We start from the raw sequence: 23254 nt of genomic DNA on the forward strand, positions 1-23254 counted from the left end.
TTCCTCAAGGAGACACAAATGCAAACCTCAGCTGGTCAGAGCACAGCATCTCTTAGCAGGACCTGCTCAGGCCAAGGTGGAGGGGAACACCACCCCTGGGAGGGGAGGGTTGTGGCCAGACACAGGAAGCACTCAGAATCTCTTTATTCTGTCACAATACGGCTTTTCCAGTCCTTGCCTGCTGTATCCCACACACCTTATCATGGGGCCCTCTCCAGTCCTCCTGTGGCTCCTCCTGCCTGTCATTCTTGGTCCTTTCAGCTTGTTTAACCCTGTGTCTGACCCAGTGCTGGTTTAATTCAATACCCAGGTCCTCCAGACTAGAGTTACACTTCTGCATGATGAAACCTTTTGCTCTAAATCATGAAATACTCAGAAAACACATTACTTTCTGAATCAAAGAGATTTCATCCTGTTCAAAATATTGACCTGAAACCATACTTTGTTACATTTTATTTCAGTTTTTGGGAAAACATGTAAACCAGGATTTCAAAATGATTCTTTTGGTATACACGTTTACATTTTCTAGCATTCCTGGAATGCAGGTGTTTTACTTTTGTAGTAAGTAAAAGTATTTTAAATCAATAAGTCATATATATTACACATAGCTATTTGTATGAGTCATATAGATCGTACACAACATACTAGTTTTGTTCTGTAGAAATAGGACTTTTGTATATATAATGAGCAAACAAGGCTGAATTTGGATGATTCTTAAAACATAGACTCATATCAGGAAATACATAAAATTAATTTTATTTGTATATGAATTAACAGCACATTGCTGTGAAAATTTACGAACATAAAATTTATGATTTCTTAAAAGTAGCTGGTATTTTCCCTCAGCATTTTGCAGGCAAGTGTTTTTCCTTTGAAATCAATCTCAAGTACACAATCCTTAAATTCTAATTCTTTTTATGTTTTCCATGATAGTGACTGGCTCCTGTTCTTCCTACTCATCTCATTTCTCACTCCTGCATGATCAAAATACTTCTTGGCATCCCAATGCATTTGATTTTCCATCTTTTTCTGCCTGTTAGAACAGTATGTGTACTATGCCTCTTAGTTGACTCACATCTACCTTCGAGCATTCAACTTACCATAATAACAAATCAAGTCTTGGATGTATGTGACAGATTCCTAGCCAGGAAGGGTTTTAGAAAACCTTCCCAGTTTCCTCAAATTGCAACTTATGAAAATTAATAAAGAGTGAGGAAATTACAAGTTTTTAGCATGCTAAAATAAAAATATAAGCTAGAAAACCTCTGACTTGTCAGTTAGGTTTGATTTTAGATTAAGGTTGGTATTTTCCTCCTGCATTTCTATTTTAGAAGGAAAATCACAAATTCTGGGACATTTTCTATGCTGACATCATTCGGTTTTTAGCTTTACACCTTTTAGACACTTGAGATGCTCAATAATGCGACAGAGTGGAGTTCTTGCTGTGTGCTATTATTCCCGGTGCCATATAAAGTTTGTTTTTTTATAAAAGAATATTAGGGTGGGGAAGAAAAAAGGCCCTATTTTTGAATCCCATTAGGTGGCTTACTGCCTTTCAAGACACCAGTTAGAAGGAATGGCCCATTACCACTCCTTCCAGTTCTTGGAATCCATCTCAAAAGACTTTTTATTATTGACTGCAGTCAGCTTTCAGAGAACCAGTTTTGTTTCTGACAGATGCCCATGATGAACTTGCCCATTATGAGTTTGTTTCTTATTCTTGGAATGGCGACAGCTATCAAATCTGCCTCTTAGGACAGCCATTTCTCCTTCAGATTCTAACACCTCTTAACCCAACCCCTTGACACATATCTTTTCTCCTCCCTGATACTTCCCCAGGGTTAGGAGAAAGGACAAAGAGACTGGTCAGTCCACAGAGCAACACTGTTAATTTCTCGATCATGATGTAAGTGGTAGCACCATTTGACAGTGACGATGATATGACAGTCAGTCTTGATTCTGTACCATCCTTCATCTATGAAACACCATACTATCTTCTCCTTTATTCCCATGAGCCAAATCCTTTTTTATAACATGACTCCACTTTAGAATCCTACATATAACTTAAGTTCTAGGCTTCTAGCATTTTCTTTTTGGTTAGGTAAGTTCGAATTACCACAACCTTAACCAATAACAGACAAAAGTCAAGTATGCAGAACATAGATAAGAAAAACAACCTGGGAAGAAAACAGGCCAGCATGTGAACCAGCAATTCACAGGTTAAAAAAGAATGACTAGCCAATACACATGGATATGTGCTTAACTTGATTGTAACCTCACTCGTTACTAGAAAGGTATAAAAACTACATCCAATTGGCTGGCCAAAACTTAAAAGTTTGATGACATCAAATACTGACAAGCTAAAAGGTAAAAACAGAAGCCATACTAGTGGGAATATGTGACAGCAATTTTCAAGTATCTGATAAAAATTTAAAATGTGCATACATAGCATGTCAAGGTATCTACAGTAGAGCATTATCCACCCACTGCACAGAAGACTCAGGCAAGGGAATCAAGTACTCCAACGTCAACAATCACACACAACAAGAAAAAGATGTCCATTAGTTGTAGGATAAATTGAACAAAGTGTCTGATGGTCATAGTCAAACTACATGGAGTAGATGCATATTTATTCATATGAATAAGATGTAAATAACACCCCACATATTCTGTGTAAATACATATATATTCCCATATGAAAATGAGTTTGAAAGTCTGAAAGGATATAGATTGAATATAAAAATGTTATCTTGGAGACACTGGAGAGAAGACCAAATCTGGAGTTAGTCATCTAAAAGACTGCTGGTTTTGTATTTTAAAGATGAGAATGTCATTGTTTCTTATGTAATTGAGGTGTTTTTTGGCAGGTGGGTGGTATCAGGGATTGAACTCAAGGGGGCTTAACAACTGAGACACATCGACAGTCCTTTTAATTTTTTATTTTGAGACAGGGTCTCACTAGGTTACTTATAGCCTCACTAAGTTGCTGAGACTGGCTTTGAACCTATAATCCTCCTGCCTCAGCCTCCAGAGCCACTGGGATTACAGTCATGTGCCACCATGCTCAACATAATTGAGGTTTTTTTTAAATTCAAGAAAAATAGATCGTAAGGCAGATACTCTTCATTCCTAACATTTTACTTTGTAAGTCAAAGGCATAGCAAAAATATAATATTCATTCTTAGGTAAAAATTATCAGGGAAAAACTATATGCTTATCAAAAATTTCCATTTAATTCATCATCTAAATGCCATTACCTTTGTATCCATCAATTGGATCTAGCTTCAGAAAGTATGTTGTGTGTGCTTGTCACTACATAAGTCATGTGGAACATGGGGAATTCACACAAATGGGTGTATAATTCTATGACTTTAGTTCACCATGTGCAAATCAATTAACAATGCACAAGCACACATTTTACAAAGAAAAACAAGGTAAATGACACCAATGTGCAAATGATGATATTATGAAAATCATTTGGCAATGTACAATGAACTTGTTAAGTATGTAATATATTAATGGCAGGATAGGTAGTATATAACTCCAGCTTCAGTATAAAATTTCTTAAAGTCTATGCTCTTATACTAATTATCAAAGAACAGTAATTCTAAAAATATTTTCAATCCTTTAATTTAGATTCTTAAATAGAATATCAAACAAGTCATCTATTTAATGTTTGATGTGCCTTTTATTTGAAGTCTAATATGTCTTAGCAGAAGGTTGGAATTGATGATCTCATATATTTAGTTTCATTCCTAACTTCTATAATTTATGATTTATATAGAGACCATTTATTTAAATTGCTATAAAACTGAAGATAATTTAGATTATTTTGTTGAATAAACCTTTAAATTTCTAAAAATGTATTCCAAATAACAATCATGGCTCACTATCTTTATTAACAGTTTTTTTATTATACAATGATTCCTTGATTTTATTTCATGTATGCTTATTTAACAGAAAAGAGCTTACTAGTAATTGTATCAGTATATCAAAAAGACAACATACAATTAATTTGGAATAGTAAGAAGTAACTTATAAATAATGAACTTGCCAAAATGTTGGCAGATGACAAGGCTCAAATAACTCATAATTACAGACCTTAGTCATTTGTCCTAACTAGAATAAATTTCTCTGTGTCAAAAATTGCCAAATGGGCCATCTTTTCTCATGCTTTCTCTCCCCCTGACTCACTTTCTTTCTCCTCTTCACTTTTCCACTCTGTCTAGCGCGCGCCCTTTCTCTTTTCCTCTCATTTTCTCTCTTACCCTGCAGGGAGACACTCTGTTTGCTTAATAAACTCCCTTATGTTAAAAAAAAAAAAGAGAGAGAAAGAATTGCCAAATGAATCACAAATTTAATGACATAATCTGTTGCTTTTACTAGTCAATCTGTACTCAGTTCTCCATGTGAACAGCATAACACAACTTTGCTAATTCAGCAAAAGTACAACATGTTCTTGGATTCTATTTCCATAGATCTTCTCTTATTATTCCATCTTCTTCAAAGTTTATTTTTAAGATTTCATTTCCTCAGTGAATTGAACTGTTTTGAAATCAAGTAATTTTTTTTTTTAAAGAAAGAGCTCAATTCAAAGTGCAAAACATAAAGCTTTGCATGTAACTCTTATCCTCTACCCAAGGACTAAACACTGTGAGCTTGTTATTGGTTAGAATTCCTAAACCATAAAAACTGAGGTTTTATAATGGAATATGGCAGGAAAGAAAAATATGTCTCCTAACTTTCCATGAGTTCAGTAGGGACAGTCACGTGTACATCATTCTAAAGGAGTCTCCGTGCAGGGATGCTGATGTTGTGGGCCAGTTGAAGGCTGGGGTTGGTAAGATACTGTATTTCCCCCATCTCTGTCTGTGTGTTCTTCCTTTTCATTGTAGATTGGTAAAGGAGTTGCTGAATCTCCTCTATGGTACATAGGCACATTAAACACTCATCCCCGTGCACCAAGGGAAGCAAAACATAACATTTAATAATTTCATACCATATTAACTTTGGGGAAATATGCATTATCAAAATAATTCTATTTTATTGTGCAACCAGCTGGTCAAAATGTTACTATTACCCAGGTGCAGTGCTACATGTCTGTAATCCTAGCAGTTCACGAGGAGGAAACCAAGTTTGAAGCCAGCCTCATCAATTTAGTAAGTCCCTAAACACTTTAGTAAGAGACTCTGCTCAAAATAAAAAATTCAAAGGGGTGGAGCTGTGGCTCAGTGGTAAAGCACCTCTAGGCTTAATCCCCAATACCAATCAAATAAAAGTTACTATCAAGAATAAAGTGGCTCACAGGCTGCGTGCTTCCGTAACTTTTGATTGTTATCAATTCAAATAATTCAGATATTCACAACACTTCTCAACTGATTGGTAGACGAGCAAATGATAAATACAGAACTCATACTGTTGTGGGACAAGATTTCAACTCTGGTTAAAGTAAATAACAATAATAATATCAATGAGTAATACTTTAGTGGACTTCTCTTTTACAAAAAGACCAAACAAAACAAAACAAAACAAAAAAACCATATCAGTAATGCCAGAACTTAAAATTTTGTAATCAGATTATTAGTACATACATTTAAAATAGATTAAAATAGATTTAAAATAGATTATTTTGTTGAATAAATCTTTAAAACTTTTCCATTGTAATTCTTCAACAATTGTTATATGTTTGCTATTCTTTTCCTTCAAGGACTAACTTTCTGGACAGACCAGTTCCTTGACCACATTAAACCTCACCTCTCTGTCCACTTCTTTGAACTAACTTAAATCTCTACAGCATTCATCTATCTGGAATACCATCCTATCAAAAAGCATGCATCTTCCACATATAAGAGTTAGAACACAGGCTAAATTAACAAATTGGCTGATTAAATGAAAAACTGCAAATACCCACAGACAAGGTTGACCAAGGGCACTTCTGTTTGCACTGCCATTTTAGACTGAGGGAGCTGCACACTACAGGCTGCCTTTATATCAAGTTCTTCTAACTAGGTGAAAGTTCCTCTCCTGGGCTTTGCACATTGCAGTTACTAAATAAATGTGCATTTTTCTTCCCAGCATACAATAGTAAATGGTCACCATACTCACAATTAATTCATAAGTCTTGCATCTTGTCCATACACACAATGCCAGCCACTGCCCATAGATTCTGTACTGCCTGCCACCAGGACTTCCCTCCCAGGTCCATTTTCAGCAGTCCAGGGCCCTCTCTACCCCTTGTGCGGGTCTGGGGCTCACTCCCACCAGCTGCTCCTTTCCTTTGTGTCTCCTCCCCAGTGGTCCTGCTTTCTTAGGGCTCATTTTCTTCTTAGCCATTGTAGATAAATCACAAACAGCTGCAAGCTAATTAGCCTCTCCAGGTGTCTCCCTTAGGTTAAAATGTGGCATGGCGGGGACACAAGATGGGGAGAATATGTAAGGAGTGTCATCCATTACTTTGACTCAATTTCTATTCCTGCTGACCTCATGTTACAGAGCTTCCTGAGTCAGCTCACCATTGGCAACAATTAACACAAGGCACTCATTTTAATCCAATAAAGAGGAGAAATTAGTTTAGGATCAAAAACTTGCTTCAGAGTTTAATAATGCTCTTCTACCTCAATTATCTTTTTTTAAAATTATAGTTCCGATTTTATTTTATTGTTTTTGACTACAAATTCTTGTAAAGTAAATATGAACAGTTTATTTCTTGAAATCTAGCATGTTTTAAGCAAGTCAAATAAATAAATACGCAGAGTTCCAAGGCTTGAAACATGTTATCCCTTAATTGGATGAAAATACAATGCTGTCCATTTCTGGCTCTGTCTTAGCGTTTCACTTGTTCCCTGTAAAGATAGTGCCTTACATAAAATAGGTTCTCCACAAATATTTGTGAATGAATGGTTAATGAATGAACTTTAGATCACAACTTTATAGTCTTCCCCTTAAAACCTTGCTCAGAGATGGCAACTGCACATCTTTGGTTCTCCAGAACATTCCTAATTTCAAAAAGTCCCAATAAGTGTAACAAAGTAATAAGCAAACTACTTCTTCCAGACTACCTCTGTCATTAGAATTATGTGATCTCTTTAGTTTTTTTTTTTTTTTTTTGAGAATATAGATTGCAGTAGAGAATATTCATTATGAATTTTTATTTGTACTAAGTCTAAATCCTTACCATAGACTATGTAGTCTTAGGTATACCATGACCTTCAGTTTCCTCGTTGGTAAAACAAGGGTCTTTGAATCATGATAAATTACAAACCTCTGCTAAAAGAGATTAAAACAAGCACCATCCATTGGCTCACAGTGCCATGGGGAGCAATTTGAACACGACAAACTATTTTGCTGGTCCCAGCTGGGTCTAGCAGAACATCCAAGGCTGGCAGGCATTTGGGGCTGCCCATCAAGAGGGGGGACCTCGGTTCTCCTCCACGTGGCCTCTTGTCTTCTCTAGGCTAGATCTGGAGTTTCTCTGTAGTCATCTTGACCTTGGCTCCAAAACAGTGTCACTCTATCCCACTTTCATGGGCAAAGAGTTACAGGGCTCAGACTCAAGGGGAGGAGAAACAGATTCACTTTTCGATGGGAGGGAAGGCAAATGGGATATGCCCAAGCGATGGAGCTTCTTGCTCCACACTTGCAAATAATCCTCGAGAGGAAGTAATATTGGCTCATTTGAATATCTTTTAAATGGTGCTTTTTATTAGTCTTTAGTAAATATAAATATTTCCCTTTTCTCACAAGTAATGTTTTCTGACTGAAACAAGGCATGGTGGGTATTTTGATTCTAATTTTCTAAGCAATTTCTTCAACCATTTATGTGCTCACCTTCATACTGAATACTGAGGAAATTAAATCTAAACAAGATTTAATGGACTCTCTGTCTCGCTTATCAGTCACTTGTCAAAAATTCCTTAAAGTGAGTGACAGAGTTAAGGGACATAGCCTGTATAAGTGTGGTAGATAGCAGAAAGGTGACTTTCAGGGGTATTTTCAGTGAGGATAATCTGGGTTTTTTTGCAAATTTGATATTTAGAATTTGAGGGATGTTGGCTCAGTGAAGAAGGGCCAGTCCTGGAATTCCATGAATATAGAAAAGTTAAAGATGTATTGTGGCCTCCAATGCTCCTGGGCACAAGGAGGAGAGTCAACTAAAGATCAGGAAGGATCCTGGGCAGCTGGGAAGATATAATAAGGAAGAAGGCTGGGGATGGAGCACAGTGGTTGAGAACTTGCTAGCATGGGGGAGGCCCTGAGACTGATCCCCAGCACTGCAGAAAGAAACAAAAGAAAGTGTGGGCCCAGAAGTACTTCCTTCTTTTACTCTAGTTTAGGGGTTTCTAACTTTTCTTAAAGAGCCAGATGATTAATATTTTTAGACTTTGTGAACCTTGGGATTTCTGGGGGAGCTATGGTACTCTGCCACGGTTGGAAGGAGGCAGTCACACATCTTGCATAAACATAGGGACAGGAGGTTGCAACAAAACTTTATTTATAAAAACAAATCATAAGGAGGATTTCACCCCCTGGCCAAGTTTGCTGCCTGCAGCATGGCCTCTTCAGAAGCCCTACAAGGAGACATCCTAGCTCAGATCAGAAGTGGCTTTGCTGGCTGCATCTCAAAGTGGTACTGGAAACAGCTAAATATTCTTCAATGTTTCATTTCCAAGGACAGTGTGCATGACAAAATTCAACTCAAAGTGGATCAAGGACGTAGGCATTAGACCAGAGACCCTGCGACTACGAGAAGAAAAAGTAGGTCCAAATCTCCATGTCAGCTTAGTAACTGACTTCCTCAACAAGACCCCTAAAGCACAAGAAGTAAAATCAAGAATCAATAATGGAATGGTATCAAACTCAAAAGCCTCTTTACAGCAAGGGAAACAACCAAGAACATGAATAGAGAACCTACAGAATGTGAGAAAAATCTTTGCCACCTGCACCTCAGGGCATTAATCTCCCAGATATAGAAATAACTCAGAAAACTTAATACACACACACACACACACACACACACACACACACACAATGATCAATAAATGGGCAAAGGAACTGAACAGACTCTTGACAGAAGAAGAAATATGATCAGTCAAAAAATATATGAAAAAATGTTCAACATCTCTAGCAATTAGAGAAATGCAAATTAAAACTACACTGAGATTACACCACTCACTCCTGTCAGAATGGCAATTATCAAGAATACAAGTAATAATAAGTGTTGGTAAGGATGTGGGGAAAAGGTTCACTCATCATTGCTGGTGGGACTGCAAATTGGTGCAACCACTCCTGAAAACAGTACGGAAATTCTTCAGAAAACTTGGAATAGAACCACTATTTGATCCAGTTATTCCACACCTTGGTATATTTCCAAAGGACTTAAAATCAGCATACCATAGTGACACAGTCACATCAATGTTTATATCAGCTCAATTCATAATAGCTAAGCTATGGAACCAACCTAGGTGTCCTTCAACAGATGAATGGATAAAGAAAATATGGTATACATGCACAATGGAATATTATTTAGCCATAAGGAGAAATGAATTGATGGCATTTGCCAGTAAATGAATGGAACTGGAGACTATCACACTAAGTGAAATAAGACAATTTCAAAAAACCAAAGGCCAAATGTTCTCTCTGACATGTGGATGCTATCATGCAATAAGTGGCTGGGGGAAATAGAAGTTCATTGGAATAGACGAAGGGGAATGAAGGGAAGAGAGGGAGGATGGGAATAGGAAAGACAGTAGAATGAATCGGACATCACTTTCCTATGTTCATGTATAAATTCATGACCCCACATCACGTACAACCACAAAATATGAAGTTGTATTCCATGTATGTATGTTCTAATACATTCTACTTTCATGTATAACTAAAAAGAACAAATAAAAAAAAGAACACATGCACAGAAAAGAGAACACGCCAGTAAACACAGCATATACTAACACAGTGAAATGTGGATGTGCTTTAAAATTATATGATCATAAGCATTTTGCCAAGACTGAAAGGATGCCACAGAAAAAATGTGGAATGAATGGGTTTGACCCCTATTTCTCCCACTTTGTCTTTGTGACCCTAGAATTGTTTGCTCTACAATTCCCTCATTCACATACTTAATGTTTATATACTCCATAAAAATGTAATTATAATCATAGTTAAATTTTGAGAACTCCTTAGATGTGAGGATGAGAACAGTCTACATTTTCCCATTACCCTCTGAGATATGCACTATCTTTATCCTTATTTTATAGTCTAGCCATATTAAGTGTATGTCTGAAAACACCCACCTAGTAAGATACTAGGTGCTGAAACCGAGTCTTTCTTTTATCTGGACTTGAGCATCAGAGGGACTCACTACTGTAGATCCACCTGGGAGACGCTGGGATCACAATCATCAAAAAGACATGTCTCTGCCCCTAGGAGCTGCATCCATTCTCCACATCTCAGCAGCTAGACCACTAGACCCCAGGAAGCAACATTGCCCTGGGTTGACGTGAGGCCTAGGTGCTGTTTCTTACTGTAGCGTCTGGCTCCCAAGCAGTCTACCTGAAAGCCTCCCTCAGTTCAGCTTTGATTGCTGTTAAGATTTGCCACCACCACTAGCTTTTAAATGAAATAATGTATCTCTACACCCAGATATAGATAACTGTTTTATCAGACACAGGAGAGGAAGAATTGCCTAGGGAAATTTATTTGCTGTATGTTCACGTAATTCTGGATTAGGGCTTTTATTTCATTTTATGTTTTGCTTATTTCCTAAAGCAATTATGTGAAGGATGAAAGTAATTGAATATTTGCCAGAATTAATATTAAGAAGTTGAAGCATCGCAATTCTAACTCAACAACATTTTTCTCAGTGTTTATGATTGTCATTGCTTATGTGTAGCCTAGTCTTGTTCTTCCATTTTCTTGCTTTCTCTTTCTCTCTCTCTCTTTCTAATCTTTTTGTTTTTACACAAAATAAGTGCTGATGTATTGTTTTGCCAGATTGCATTGAGACTGATATAATGACTCAGCATCAAAAAACAATAAAAATAATCATATTACAATTGAAAATCTGTAGAATTAAAAACCAAAAATGTGTAAAATTCCTGTAAATATTTACTTGCTTATCAAATTATAAGAATGAATGTTAAAAATTCACTATATATCCATTATATATACATAATAAATAAATATAATATAAATAATAGATATACCAGGGAAGGAAAACTGCACCATTACATAAAAACCAATAAAAATAATCATATTACAATTGAAAATCTGTAGAATTAAAAATTAAAAATGTGTAAAATTCCTGTAAATATTTACTTGCTTATCAAATTATAAGAATGAATGCTAAAAATTCACTATATATCCATTATGTAATACAAAGCTGCTCCCCCCTCCCCCCTTCCATTGCATCACAACCTAGTTTGTCAGTCTGAAAGCTGCTCTCCCCACCCTTTCTGGTGCGGCCATTTTCCCCGCCTCCCAACTACTGTCAGTCTGTGAACATCCTAGCTAGCTATTGGTTCATCAGTCAGCTTGCAAGTATCCTTCTCCATTATTGGTCCCCTGTTACCTCGGTGGGATTCTTAAAGATAGCTTCACTGCCATCTTCTCTCTCTTGTTTTTCTCTCTCCTCCTCACTTTCTCTATCCTCCTCACTTTTCCACTCTCTCTAGCGTGCACCCTTTCTCTTCCCCTTTCTTTTCCTCTCATTTTCTCTCTTACCCTGCAGGGAGACACTCTGCTTAATAAACTCCCTTAAGTGATTGCCCATGTCCAGCGTGGTTTTCGTGGGATTCCTTACACATTATATATACATAATATATAAACATAATATAAATAATAGATGTACCAGAAAAGGAAAACTGCACCATTACGTAAGAATTCTAAAGTTAGAAAAATCAAGAGCTATAGATCAATTTGCTGGACTATGCATATTTAGACATTTCCTTCCTTCAACTCCCAACCTCTGCCCAACTGATGCAAAGAAATAGACATACATAAAGGGATAATTATTGTGTGGATAAAATAGATCAAAACTATGTGAGCAAAACATCCAACAGTCAAGAGTTTGAGAACACAAAGCTGTGAGCAGCAGCTGAAGCCAAGATGATTCACAAATGACTTGGGGTCCACATAAACCTCAAGGACTTCCATTGCCCTGCAGAGAGGAGTTGCAACCTCCCAGTACAAGACAGGAGGAGAGACCAGTTTTGTGACTGCAAAACTGGGAGCTACAAAAGGGACTCTGTGCTTTACACAAAAACTGAAAGAATTTACCTTCCAGCTCCCGGAAGCAGAAAGTTGCCTGACTTCTGTGTTTGCCATGAGTGGCAAGTCTCCTGACAGAAACCAGACACCCAGTCTTGGGCCAAATGAAGTATGTCATCCAAATGAACCCTGCCCTTTGCAGTTAAATTAGTTCAACGACTCTCCTCCCTCGAGGTACAAAATGAACAGGAGGATGGGTCCAGAATGGTTGATATGGATGAAATTGCAGCTAACACGAACCAGGAGTTAGTTCAGGCCAGTGTCCCCCTGAAAGAAACCCTCATTGAAAACAAGCTCACAGTCAATTTTTACAATGCACAAAAGGAAATGAAGGCAAGAATCAAAGAGAATTAGAAGAAATGGAAGGATCTGGAAGAAATCCTAAAATAAGCAAGTTTAAAGCACTTAATGTGATAAAGGAAGATTAAAAAGAAAATTGCAAAAGCAGGACGATCTGAAAGAAAAGACCAAAGAACACACAGATTTGAAATAAAATTAAATAAAAATTCTAGATAGGAAAATTATGCATGTTGACATTAAAGATCTAATGAGCACATTGAATCACTGACTAAATAATACCAAGAAAGAAAATTAAGACTTCAGGAGGACTTGAGCAGAGAAATATGCAAACAACTTCAAGAGGCCTATGACATAATCCAAGATTTACCAGGTATCTAATAAGATGTCCAGAGGACAAACAGAAAATAAAAAGAAGTGAGAAAGCAAGACTTAAAGGCATCAGAATAGAACAAGGCTTAACAAATAGCAAACCAGTATTCCGGCGGGGGGCGGGGGGGGGAGGAAAAGGGAGAGAGAAAGGGTCTTGAGAAAACAATATCTGAAAATCATCCAGAGTTGAAGAAAGGCATGAGTCTCATACAAAGAATGAATCCCTGGGCAAATAAAAAACAAAAGACCCACACCTACACTCACTATAGTAAAATCACAAAATACCAGACAAAGGGTGAATTTTTAAAACTACCATCATGGGGGAAAAGGGAGGAGACAGATGTGTCGTAAAAAGGAAAAAGGGGCACTACAGTGTGACTCGTGTGATTGGCAGCAACAGATTCCAGAACACAGTGGAATAATTTTTAAAAATTATAGAAGAAAATAAATAGCAACTGAGAACATTATATTTATTTGAGCTATTAATCAAACAATGAGACAAACTGAAAGCATTTGTAGAAGAGGGCATAGGAAGAAAGACAATACACTTAATCCATCTTTATATATGCTATTCGTCAAAAGCTAAAATAAAAATCTAATTCGCGAAAGAGTACTTTCCATCACCAGAATTAATAAAAGCCTGTGTCTCAGAAATTAGGCAGGTTACATAAATGTGAGAAATAAAATAAGCCGGAAAAATGAAACTTGTAGCTAATGGAAGCATTCCAGTTCCACCTTGACACAGCGATACCCAAAAACTGTTTGAAGGGACATGTGGACACATGCTCACGCCTCCACCTGTACCCCTGCAACGGCAGACTGAGCACAAGTTAAAGATCTATTTCCTCTGAAATTATCTCGCCTTCTTTGTATTTTATTTAACATCTCTGTGTATTTGTATTTATTTCCATCATCTTTTAGTACCTAGACAGAGAAAATATATAATAAATATGTGAAGATACCTCAATTTTAAACTTACTATAATACCTCTCATAGTCTCTAAAAATCCTTGTCTTCTTACAAAAAAATAGGAGGACATCTCATTTTTCTAATCATTATCTAAAAGTAATTGTGGTCAATAATAATCTTGGTACTAGCAAATGGGGGGGTGGTTGTTTTGTTTTAATGGCAGCACCTAATATTTATTAGCCAATTCTGATTTATCTTAGATTTAGTTTTATTTATCAGGCTTATTTTAGTATCCTTGGTGTGTTTTAGAATGTTTAGTGTATTTTCCTCGCAGGCATGGGAGATGAGGGTAGGTGCCACCTCATTTGTCTCAGCCCCATGTGGTTCGGGCTGGAAGCCCTTTTTCAAGGACTGGACAACCTTTTCTCCAGAGAAGGAGGTGCTGACCCTGCTCAGTAGTTGGCTCTAAGTAGGACTTCCAGGAGGAGAGCCAGGACCTGCCCTCTGACCTTCCTTCAGCTTGACCTGAGAGTTGGGTGAGGGCTTTCCTAATTGAAATATTCCTTCTCGTGCCAACTGTTTAGATGGTGAAATCGACTTACATTCATCAACTTTCTAAGGAATTATGTCCCACTCTCTGCCATCACCAGTGGAGAATGTTTCCTTGATTTGTTCTCATAAGACAATTCACATTTGGTTCACTTGAGTATCCAACTTATCATGGAAGCTGATTCATCAAGACTGAACTGAAAGGTCAGAGTTGGGTTTGAACTTTCTTTAAATTTTCAGTCATGAAAATTCCACAGAGTGGTGATTTGCAAAGGTAGTATATCTCTTGAAAATGACTAGCTAGTCCTCAAGTCTACAGAGAGCTCAATGAGAGAAAAGATGTCAAAAGACATACCTGAAATTTTGCTTCCACCTAAGTCCCCTAGATCTATGAGCTAATCAAGAAGACAGGAGTGAAATACACATGTGCACCTGCAAACGTGCACACACACTCACCCAGAGTCATGTGGATTCACCGTGGGACACAAGTGGGTTGAAGTGTGAACTTTCAGGCACTACAGCCTTTGCTGCTGTAGTTCAAAGAAGGGAGACAACAAGTATTTGGGAAGTATTTGGTGTATTTGGGAAGCTGGGTGAGTGGGCCTAGAGGGTGGGGCACGTGTGGCCAGGAGAAGCAGGAGAGAGACATCCCAGAACCACTGGGATGATCATGTTCAAGAAGAGCATGGACTGCTGGTCTTCAGTAGAGCCCAGGATATGCACAGACAGTTTTTTTTTCCTTTAATATTCGTGCATAGCAGAAATGAATACCTTCTGTTTTAAAAAAATTCATTCTCATAAAATAAGAGGAGGATTATGAATCCTTATGGTCTTTTTGAAAGGTAAACCAGTAATCATCCATTCTACTAAAAACATGCATAACTTGTGATCCAGAAATTGTTTCCAGTAATCTGTTCTAAAGAATATTCATACATGTGCACAGGGCATATATGTGTGTTCAATACAGCATTATTTATTGTAGCACAAACTGAAAGCCTTTTAAATGTGTCTTAGTAGGAAGAATTAAAATTATTTATTTTAACCATGATGCTTAAGAAGAGGAAAGGGGCAGGGGAGGAGGAAGGAAGAGAGAAGGAGGGATTCCATATGGCAGAATTTTACTTTCCTTCACTAAATCTCATTATTTTCAGTACTTCTTTTATGACCTACAAATATTTTTAAATAACTATAAAATGCTAGTTTCTTAGAAACCACTAGATACTTCCAACAAATATTTTCTTCCAGGTAGAACAAAACAAAACAAAAAAATCACTTTTTCCCCTCAGAAATCCCCTTTAGACATCCTCTTTCCTTGTCCAGTGAAACTCAGACCAGCATCTGTCTTTTCAAATCCATTCCACAGAAAATTCTGACCAGCGCCTCCACACCAGACAGTGGCTCTTTCCTTAGTCACATCTGCAATTTCTACCTACAGTCTTTCTTTCTAACATGCTGAATAATATCCGCACATCTAACGTCAGTTTAAGTCGGCCTGTGACCCTGTTTGAAAATCTCGTAACACCCAACGACAGCGACTGCACAAATCCTCATGCACACACTCTGCCTGTGATTGATCCCACACCCAGGTGTAAAACCCCTGTATTTGACTGAGTGTATTCACAACTTTTCCTCTGGTGAAATTTCATGGTTAGTCAGGTTTTCCTTGAAGGAATTCCTTCAGAGAGCAAACATAGAATTCTCAGGCGAAAGCACAAACACTCTGGGTTGAATTCTACTGCCTGGTTCTGTCTTCTATGTGTTTTTCATAAACATTGAGAAGAAGCCCAGTGGCAACAGTAAACATGAAGATTAATACCGGAAAACAACCCTTGGGTGTTTTTTCAGAGAGCATCATAAATCTCAATTACATATTTTACAAATGAGTCTTGACTGTGACTTTTTAATGCAATGGCAATAAAAATGTACATTCTGTAACACATCATAGTTAAAGATACATAATAACTATCTATTTTGTATTACTTTGTGAAGTTTTCTTCTGATACCACATACAGCAGTATGAAATAGAGTTTAAAAACATTTAAATCTGATGAATCAATTTTTAGCAGCAGCGTCAAAGAAGTTCAATTTACCTTCTGATTGGAATAAAAGTGATTTTTTTCATTGTATTTTATGTCCATATTTAATATCAAGTGTAAAAAGAGATGAGTTATAAAAATAATAGAATGTCAATAAAAATATATAGGGAGGGATTTTAAAATCGAGCAATCCTTATGTCAAAAACTGAAGCATTAGGTCTGTGTGGGGAGAGTCATTGGTGATCTTATTTCAACAAGATATGAGCAGAGCTCCTAGCAGAGAAGCTACTACTGATGAAAGTAATCTCTGACATTTCTCATCATTATTTAATAAAACTGATTTATGATCCACACAGGGAGCCGATTCCATATCTTCTGGTCAATACTACCCAAAGTCAAAGGAGGAAAATCCCATGAAGTAAATAACAGCTAAAATACACAGTATTTCTCCTTGGAAAAAAATACCAGTCCCAAACTTCATAACAGCCACCTTCAGAAGCGGCTTGGGACTATCTAGAATCTAGAAGAATGAGTTACTCTCTTTAATTTTCTGCATTTTCTTGAAAGGTCCAATTAATTTTTTGATGCCACAAAAATTTACAAAGATCACAAGTCATCACATTAAATTTGTATAAGCACCAAAAATTCACATTTTAATTCCTGTGAAGATGACAAGGTGTAGATTTTCCACCTAATATTTTAAGAAGGACATATAGAAGGAAATCCTTGCAAGTATTTTTTTTTAATTAAAAGGACTAATAAGGTAAATAGTCTGTGTGTCACATCGCTAATACAGAAATGAATGAAGTGAATGCATACTTTTGAATTCATTTTGGGTAAAACTGTTGTTTAATTTGTGGTAATTTAGAAAGCAAAATTAAATATTCACACCTTAAGTGAAGGAGGAAGTAAATTCAAACACACAGGAGAAACTCATACATGTCGCTATAAATTAGAGTCAATACATATATCTTATAATGGAATTTGAATTTAAGCCAGATAAGCATAGAGCTGAACAAAACAGCTTCTTTCTCCTTACTTCCTCAACACTCTGTCTCCGCCCTGCATGTTGACCACCTGGTTTTGCAATATGGCAGTACCTACTCATTTTTGCTGCCACTGTTTCTATCCCTTGCTTTGTAAAACTACCTCACCTTCCAGGCATCCTTCATCTTTAGATCCTTACATCCAGTTAACACGTGCTGCACACTACAGTGGGCCCTCCATTCATGCATTTGACCAACCACACGTCAATTTTTTTTTATTATTTCATCTGTTGTAAACATACACAGACCTTTTGTTCTCATCCTCATTCCCTAAACAACATAGTGTAACCACTCTGTGCAGAGTACTGACATTAGGGGTCATAACTAGTGCAGACGCGATTACGTGCCTGGGAGGATGTGCACAGGTCATCCATAAACACTACGCCATGCTGCATGCTGCCCAGGGTCACTCCATGTAACGTCTCTGGGTCACACGGAATGCAAAGACTAGATCGGAAGCCAGACACCAGCTCCAGAGCACTCTGGACTGCAGTGAGCAACTGGAAGGCACGCTCACATTCACCTCTTTCCCTACGAACTTCAGGATGAGAGAAGGCGAAGATGATTGATGGATCATTAGGTAGGAGTGTCGCTGGCTCTTTGCGGTACAAAATCCGTGGATATTTGTCACCGCCTGCAGCAACAACTCGCAGGGGTCTTATGGGTGGTGGAGTGGAAACTGAGGCACTTCTATCTTTCTCTTTAGTGCACTGCTTTCTTGCTTGTTTATAGAGGATAGAGGAAATGAGGTTTACTTGCTTTGAGAGGAGAGAGAGAGAGACTTTGCTTATCAGAGAGAAAGAGACTTTGCTTAAGAGAGACCTTGAGAGAAGGACAGGCTTTGCTTAGAGCTTAGAGGAAGAGAGACTTGCTACGCCTCACTTAAGGTCTGCTACTTCCCACTGGTGCATCCTGCATCCTGTGAACTAAGGGCGTGTCTACCTAAGGTGCCCCAGTGATGCATCTGAGTTCTCTGTTCCGCAATCTGCCTTCCGCCCTCCCCTACTCGCTGCTGCCGGGCGCGTGTATCTTCTTCTCCTGCTTTTCTGCTAATGGCTGCTGTCTCTCTGTCTCGCTCCGCCTACGCTTATATCACCTCCAGGAGGCGGAGAGCAGGGCCACGCCCCTTACACAAAGATTAGGCGAGAGCTCCAAGCAGGCAATTAGTGCTCGAGAACACATGCGCATACATTGTGTGCGTGGACGAGAAAACCACCTGAGTGTGCTTATGTCAATTAACCTCCTCACTGCCGATGTGATCAGGCGCCATCCCGGCGCCGCCAACATGGCACATCCCCCAACATAGGAGGACCCACATATCTGGTTCCTTGTCAAAAAGAGGCTGTCATGGACTAGTCATCCTGACAGGTCACTGGAATGGAGGAGGCTCTGCGGGGCTGACTTCACAGATCTTGTAAAGTTTGCAGCCCAGGAGCCTGAGCTCCACAGCACGAGGGTGGCACCCTTGGCTCCTGACATGTCTGGCAAGAGACAGGGCAAATCCATTCTTGCTCATCTCATTCTCCTCGCCTGTCAATTGGGATAACCATACCTTACGGGTTTGAGGATTAAAAACAGTGGAGGGAAACCCTTTTGCCGACTGCCAGTTACGTAATAAGCAATCTATGCGTTATAGCAGTAGTTGTCATAAGTAATGATAGTGATCACAAAAATGAAGCCTGTCCGTTGGACAATTAGTCACCGTCACAACACAGTGCTTATCATTTTCTGGCTTTATCTTTGATTATTATATTTAATGATAGGGAACTGGCCACTATAGAGAGCACACATGGTATGAAAAGAACGTATTATTTAAATGCCATTTCTATCAGCTGTTTTCCAGTGTCCTGATTTATAGTTTGCTTGTTTATGAACTTCCTCTGATATAACTTGTTTTGGTTGGGCTTAATTTATTCTGGGTGCTTTAAGACTGGACTTTTTTTTTTTTCTTATGATTTGAAACACCAGTTACAAAAGTGTCTGATGTCTATTTACATTCTGAGTGACTCTTCAGGATGAATTTTATCATCAAACAACATTCACCGGGTTGTTTAATCCAAACTGAATGTGTTTCATTCTTTACCTGACTATTCAGTTGGTGGAGAGCTCACACCATCCTCCAAAGAGCTTTGCATTCAACTGCTATACCAAATGCCTTACTTTCTTCTGAAAGATCATGACAAGTAAATCACAGTGATTGCTGTGAGTTCTTTCCCATGATGACAGATCTAACAGCACATCACTTGGACGGTGGTCATCTCCATCAGAAACTCCCCAAAGGTGAGTAATGCTATCAAACCAAGAGTGAAACTCAGTCTTGGAAATTATCTTGGAACTTCTTCTTCATCAGCACTGATGTGACTTGGAATAAGGTATGGTGGAGACAGACAGTCAATGTGGGAATCTGCAAAGGAAGAGAGATGTTGTGGCCCCGCCTCTGCCCAGATCTCCTAAGCTCACTGATGCTCAGTGACCCCACCCGTAGAACACAGCACCAAGCATCTGCCTTCCAGAATTCTACCCATCAGCTAGAATGGAGTGAGGTGTGGGGACAGTCAACAGACAGGGCCAAGCTCAGAACACCTCTGCTCTCCCCCTCTACTCTTGCCCTGCTGGAAGACCCTGAACCTGAGAAGCAAGGGCTGCAAACAATGGGGAATGTCCATCTGAGGCTCTGCATTTCTTCTGTCCTGGTTTCCTTAGGCACACATGCTTTGCTAGCTGCTCCAGCTGTTGGCACACCATGTTTCTACACCATCTAAGTGTAGCTTTCCAGCGACTTCTCACTGCAACCCTACGAGTAGGTCTGTCATGTACCCCATTTCACAGATGGGGAAATTGAGGCAATTCCTTTCCAGTGTCACCAATTTAGCATATCACGGGCCCATGATCCAAACTCCAGAGCCATTCCTTTGAATCACTTCATGCAAACTCTACCACAAAGGAGTCAAAGGAGTCTCTTGCTTGTATCAACATTAAGCACACTGCAGCAAACAACATTCATCCACTCAGATGTTAAAGGATAATCATGTTTTAAATTCTACTGTACCAATATTGTAACAAAAATGTCAATAAAATAATTTCTTGTCCTCATTTTGGGGAATATATTGTCTTTTCTTTCTAAAAGAATTTTTTAAAATAATCTCCTAAAATGACAGCAGTTTGTGTATCTGCAGAGATAGATAATATCAGGAAGAAGGTATCTGTTTCAACCTAAACTGTAGTGACCACTTTGACATTTTCTGATTATAGTACAAAGTCAACATTTCATTATCAAACAATGTCATGCAATGATGATGAATTCAATCATCTTCTGAGAAAAAGAAGCAAACAGACTCCATGAAGCTTATATAGAAAAGGTCATGAGGACTAGTGAGCATTACCAAGAAAAACAGACAGAATTTGGGAAAAGTAAAACCAGAAAACAACTTCATTTTCTATTGTGGCTCCATCTTCTAAGACAGACAGGACTGGTTATGAAGAATTCAAAAGGACACACTTTGTTCAGACCATGAGTAAATATTTACAGAGGGCTCCCTATGAGCCAGGGATTGCATGAGGCCCTGGAGACATGAAGATGAAAAGATGCAACTTCCTGTTTTCAAAGAGCTTAAATCTTTGAGAGATAAATGTGCAAATCTACAGTATAGCTATACTAAGATAATTGCTTTAGAGAGAGCCGATGGCCCCCAGGGCACTTCCCTGCTGGAAATGGTCCTCTCAAACCAACACTCTTAGGAGACTTCCTCTCTCAAAGAGAGATTAAATACATCCTTTATTAACAGAATATATTGTAAGCCACAGTAAAGAAAGATGAATCAACTTGAATATAACTCAGCATTTCAAGTTTAGGTACTGTGGCTGCGTTTCAAATAGGGTGTGATTTGCTTTAGCGATATGATTTTAAAGGATTGGAGGGGGATTTTTGCAAGAACAGTTGAGCCCTCGAATACAGGCTACTCTTCATAGAGGATGGAGCCTCTGAAACAATGAGCTGCAGGCCTGCATTCCAGTCCTGCCACCTGGTGGGGTGGCTGGGCTTGTTCCAAGCAGCCTACCCTCTGTGTCTCATCTCTCATTCCACACCACCTATTTTAATTTTTCAGCCCATGTTCAATACTATATTCTGCTATGAAAGCTGCAGCTTTATAGTTTAGTTCATAAGTCAGGAAAGTAGCCCCAATCAATAAAACTCCACTTCCTAGCCCAGACTGTCTTGTAACATCCTGGCACTGCTATGAACTGGAGGCCTGGGTGGGAGTATGTTCACCAGCCATTGGTTCTGACGTCAGAAGGTCTTATGGCTGGGTTGGCAGCAGAGGCCACGCAGGGTTGATAGGGGCTGATGCTCACCTCTGGCTACAGAATCTCCCATGGTACAGTTGCCCATTGAAATGTGAACCACATTAAAGTGAAGAAATCAGTTTGGCTTCCAAAAGAGCATAATCACCATCCTGCTATAGAGGGAAAGATCTGTCTCTCAGGCCATGAGTCAAAATATCTAGAACTCTCTTAAATGCATATGGGCCTAGAAATTTTAAATAAACATAAGTTTGTGAAAAGTGATTTCAGCAACAATTCTCAAAGTATAAAGTACTTGGTTAGAATTTCACAGTTTTTGTTTTAATAATGCAAAATGTGCAAGTTGGAGGAAGTGTAATAAATAGAGTGATATCAACTAAATGGCAGAAGCTAATTTCTTTCACTATGCTTGTAAGGGCACATTTCAGGACTTAATCAAACAAGGAAAGAAGAAATGTACACATTTGCCACATTGTATTCACATACCAACCTTTCCCATATACAGCCGGTGCATCTTCATTATGTATTTCACTGGCTGTTCTCTGTTCCAGAGCATTCTCAGCTCTTCACACTCATAAATTCCTAACATCACAGGTCTTTAAGACTTACTGTGCTTACTACGGTATAGTTACAGAAGGAGGGAAACCAAGTCTTGTTATCTTGAGTTAACAACTCTAAACCTTATTCAACAAACACGTTTTTATGTACTAAGGTTAAAAATCAAAACAGCCTAAAGTGAAAGATTTTTAACTCTATACAGACACTGTAGAATACATAAACAATCTGTTATAGACTATCTTATAATATAGGCATAGATTAAAATTTGCATATGCATTTCTTTTATACTATAGCCAGAACTAACATGAAATATCAATTATAAAATTAATTTCCATTTCATAAGCATCACAAAATAGAAACTGAAAATGTGTTTTACCAGTAAGACAGACCTATCTCATTAAAGCCACTGTAGCCCAGCTCTTGCCTGCTAAGTCCCAGATCTTCGAGGTCCAGGCATTTAAATCCAGGTGGGCACTGGTAGCCTTCTTCTAGCTCAGGTGAGCAGTGTGTATCTGGGATAGCTAAGCTATTCCAGGTTACGTTCCTGTGAATAAGACACCAGAGTGTTAGAAATTTTGACAATAGTGTTGATTAAAATGAATGACATGATAACTCTTCATGAATAATTACTATAGGGGCACAGATTTAAGATTTATGATTCATGAATGGTATTTGGAACTTAATGCCATATCAAACATTCTCAAATGATACTTGATTAATTCCCATAATAGTTCCTTAGAGGAATATTACTGTTAACTGCTTTTGCCATTAAAGACTAAGATCCAGATAAGTAAAGGATTTTTTGCCATAGATTTGCATAGAAGAGATAAATGCTAACTTGTCTGGAGATTCCTTGTTATTCACAAAATTCTTGTCCTGCTGTTGGCACAAATGTTACTTCTCCACTTCTGATCAGCATTA

General features: G+C 38.2%; 1 protein-coding gene across 5 annotated transcripts in view; it reads right to left on the minus strand.

Moving 5' to 3' along the window:
* NALCN (sodium leak channel, non-selective) overlaps positions 1–23254 on the minus strand; it is a 307654-nt gene that overhangs the window by 223755 nt on the left and 60645 nt on the right. For 4 of the 5 annotated variants that reach the window (XM_079138603.1, XM_079138602.1, XM_079138605.1 and 1 more), the window contains one exon: positions 22723–22877. In XM_079138603.1, the coding sequence (XP_078994729.1) occupies positions 22723–22877 (155 nt within the window). Of the gene's footprint in view, positions 1–22722; positions 22878–23254 lie in introns of those variants that run through there. The other variant, XM_079138606.1, reaches the window with a different exon arrangement.

The sequence above is a fragment of the Sciurus vulgaris genome (genome assembly GCF_902686455.1).
Source record: "Sciurus vulgaris genome assembly, chromosome: 4".
Classification (NCBI taxonomy): Eukaryota; Metazoa; Chordata; class Mammalia; order Rodentia; family Sciuridae; genus Sciurus; species Sciurus vulgaris.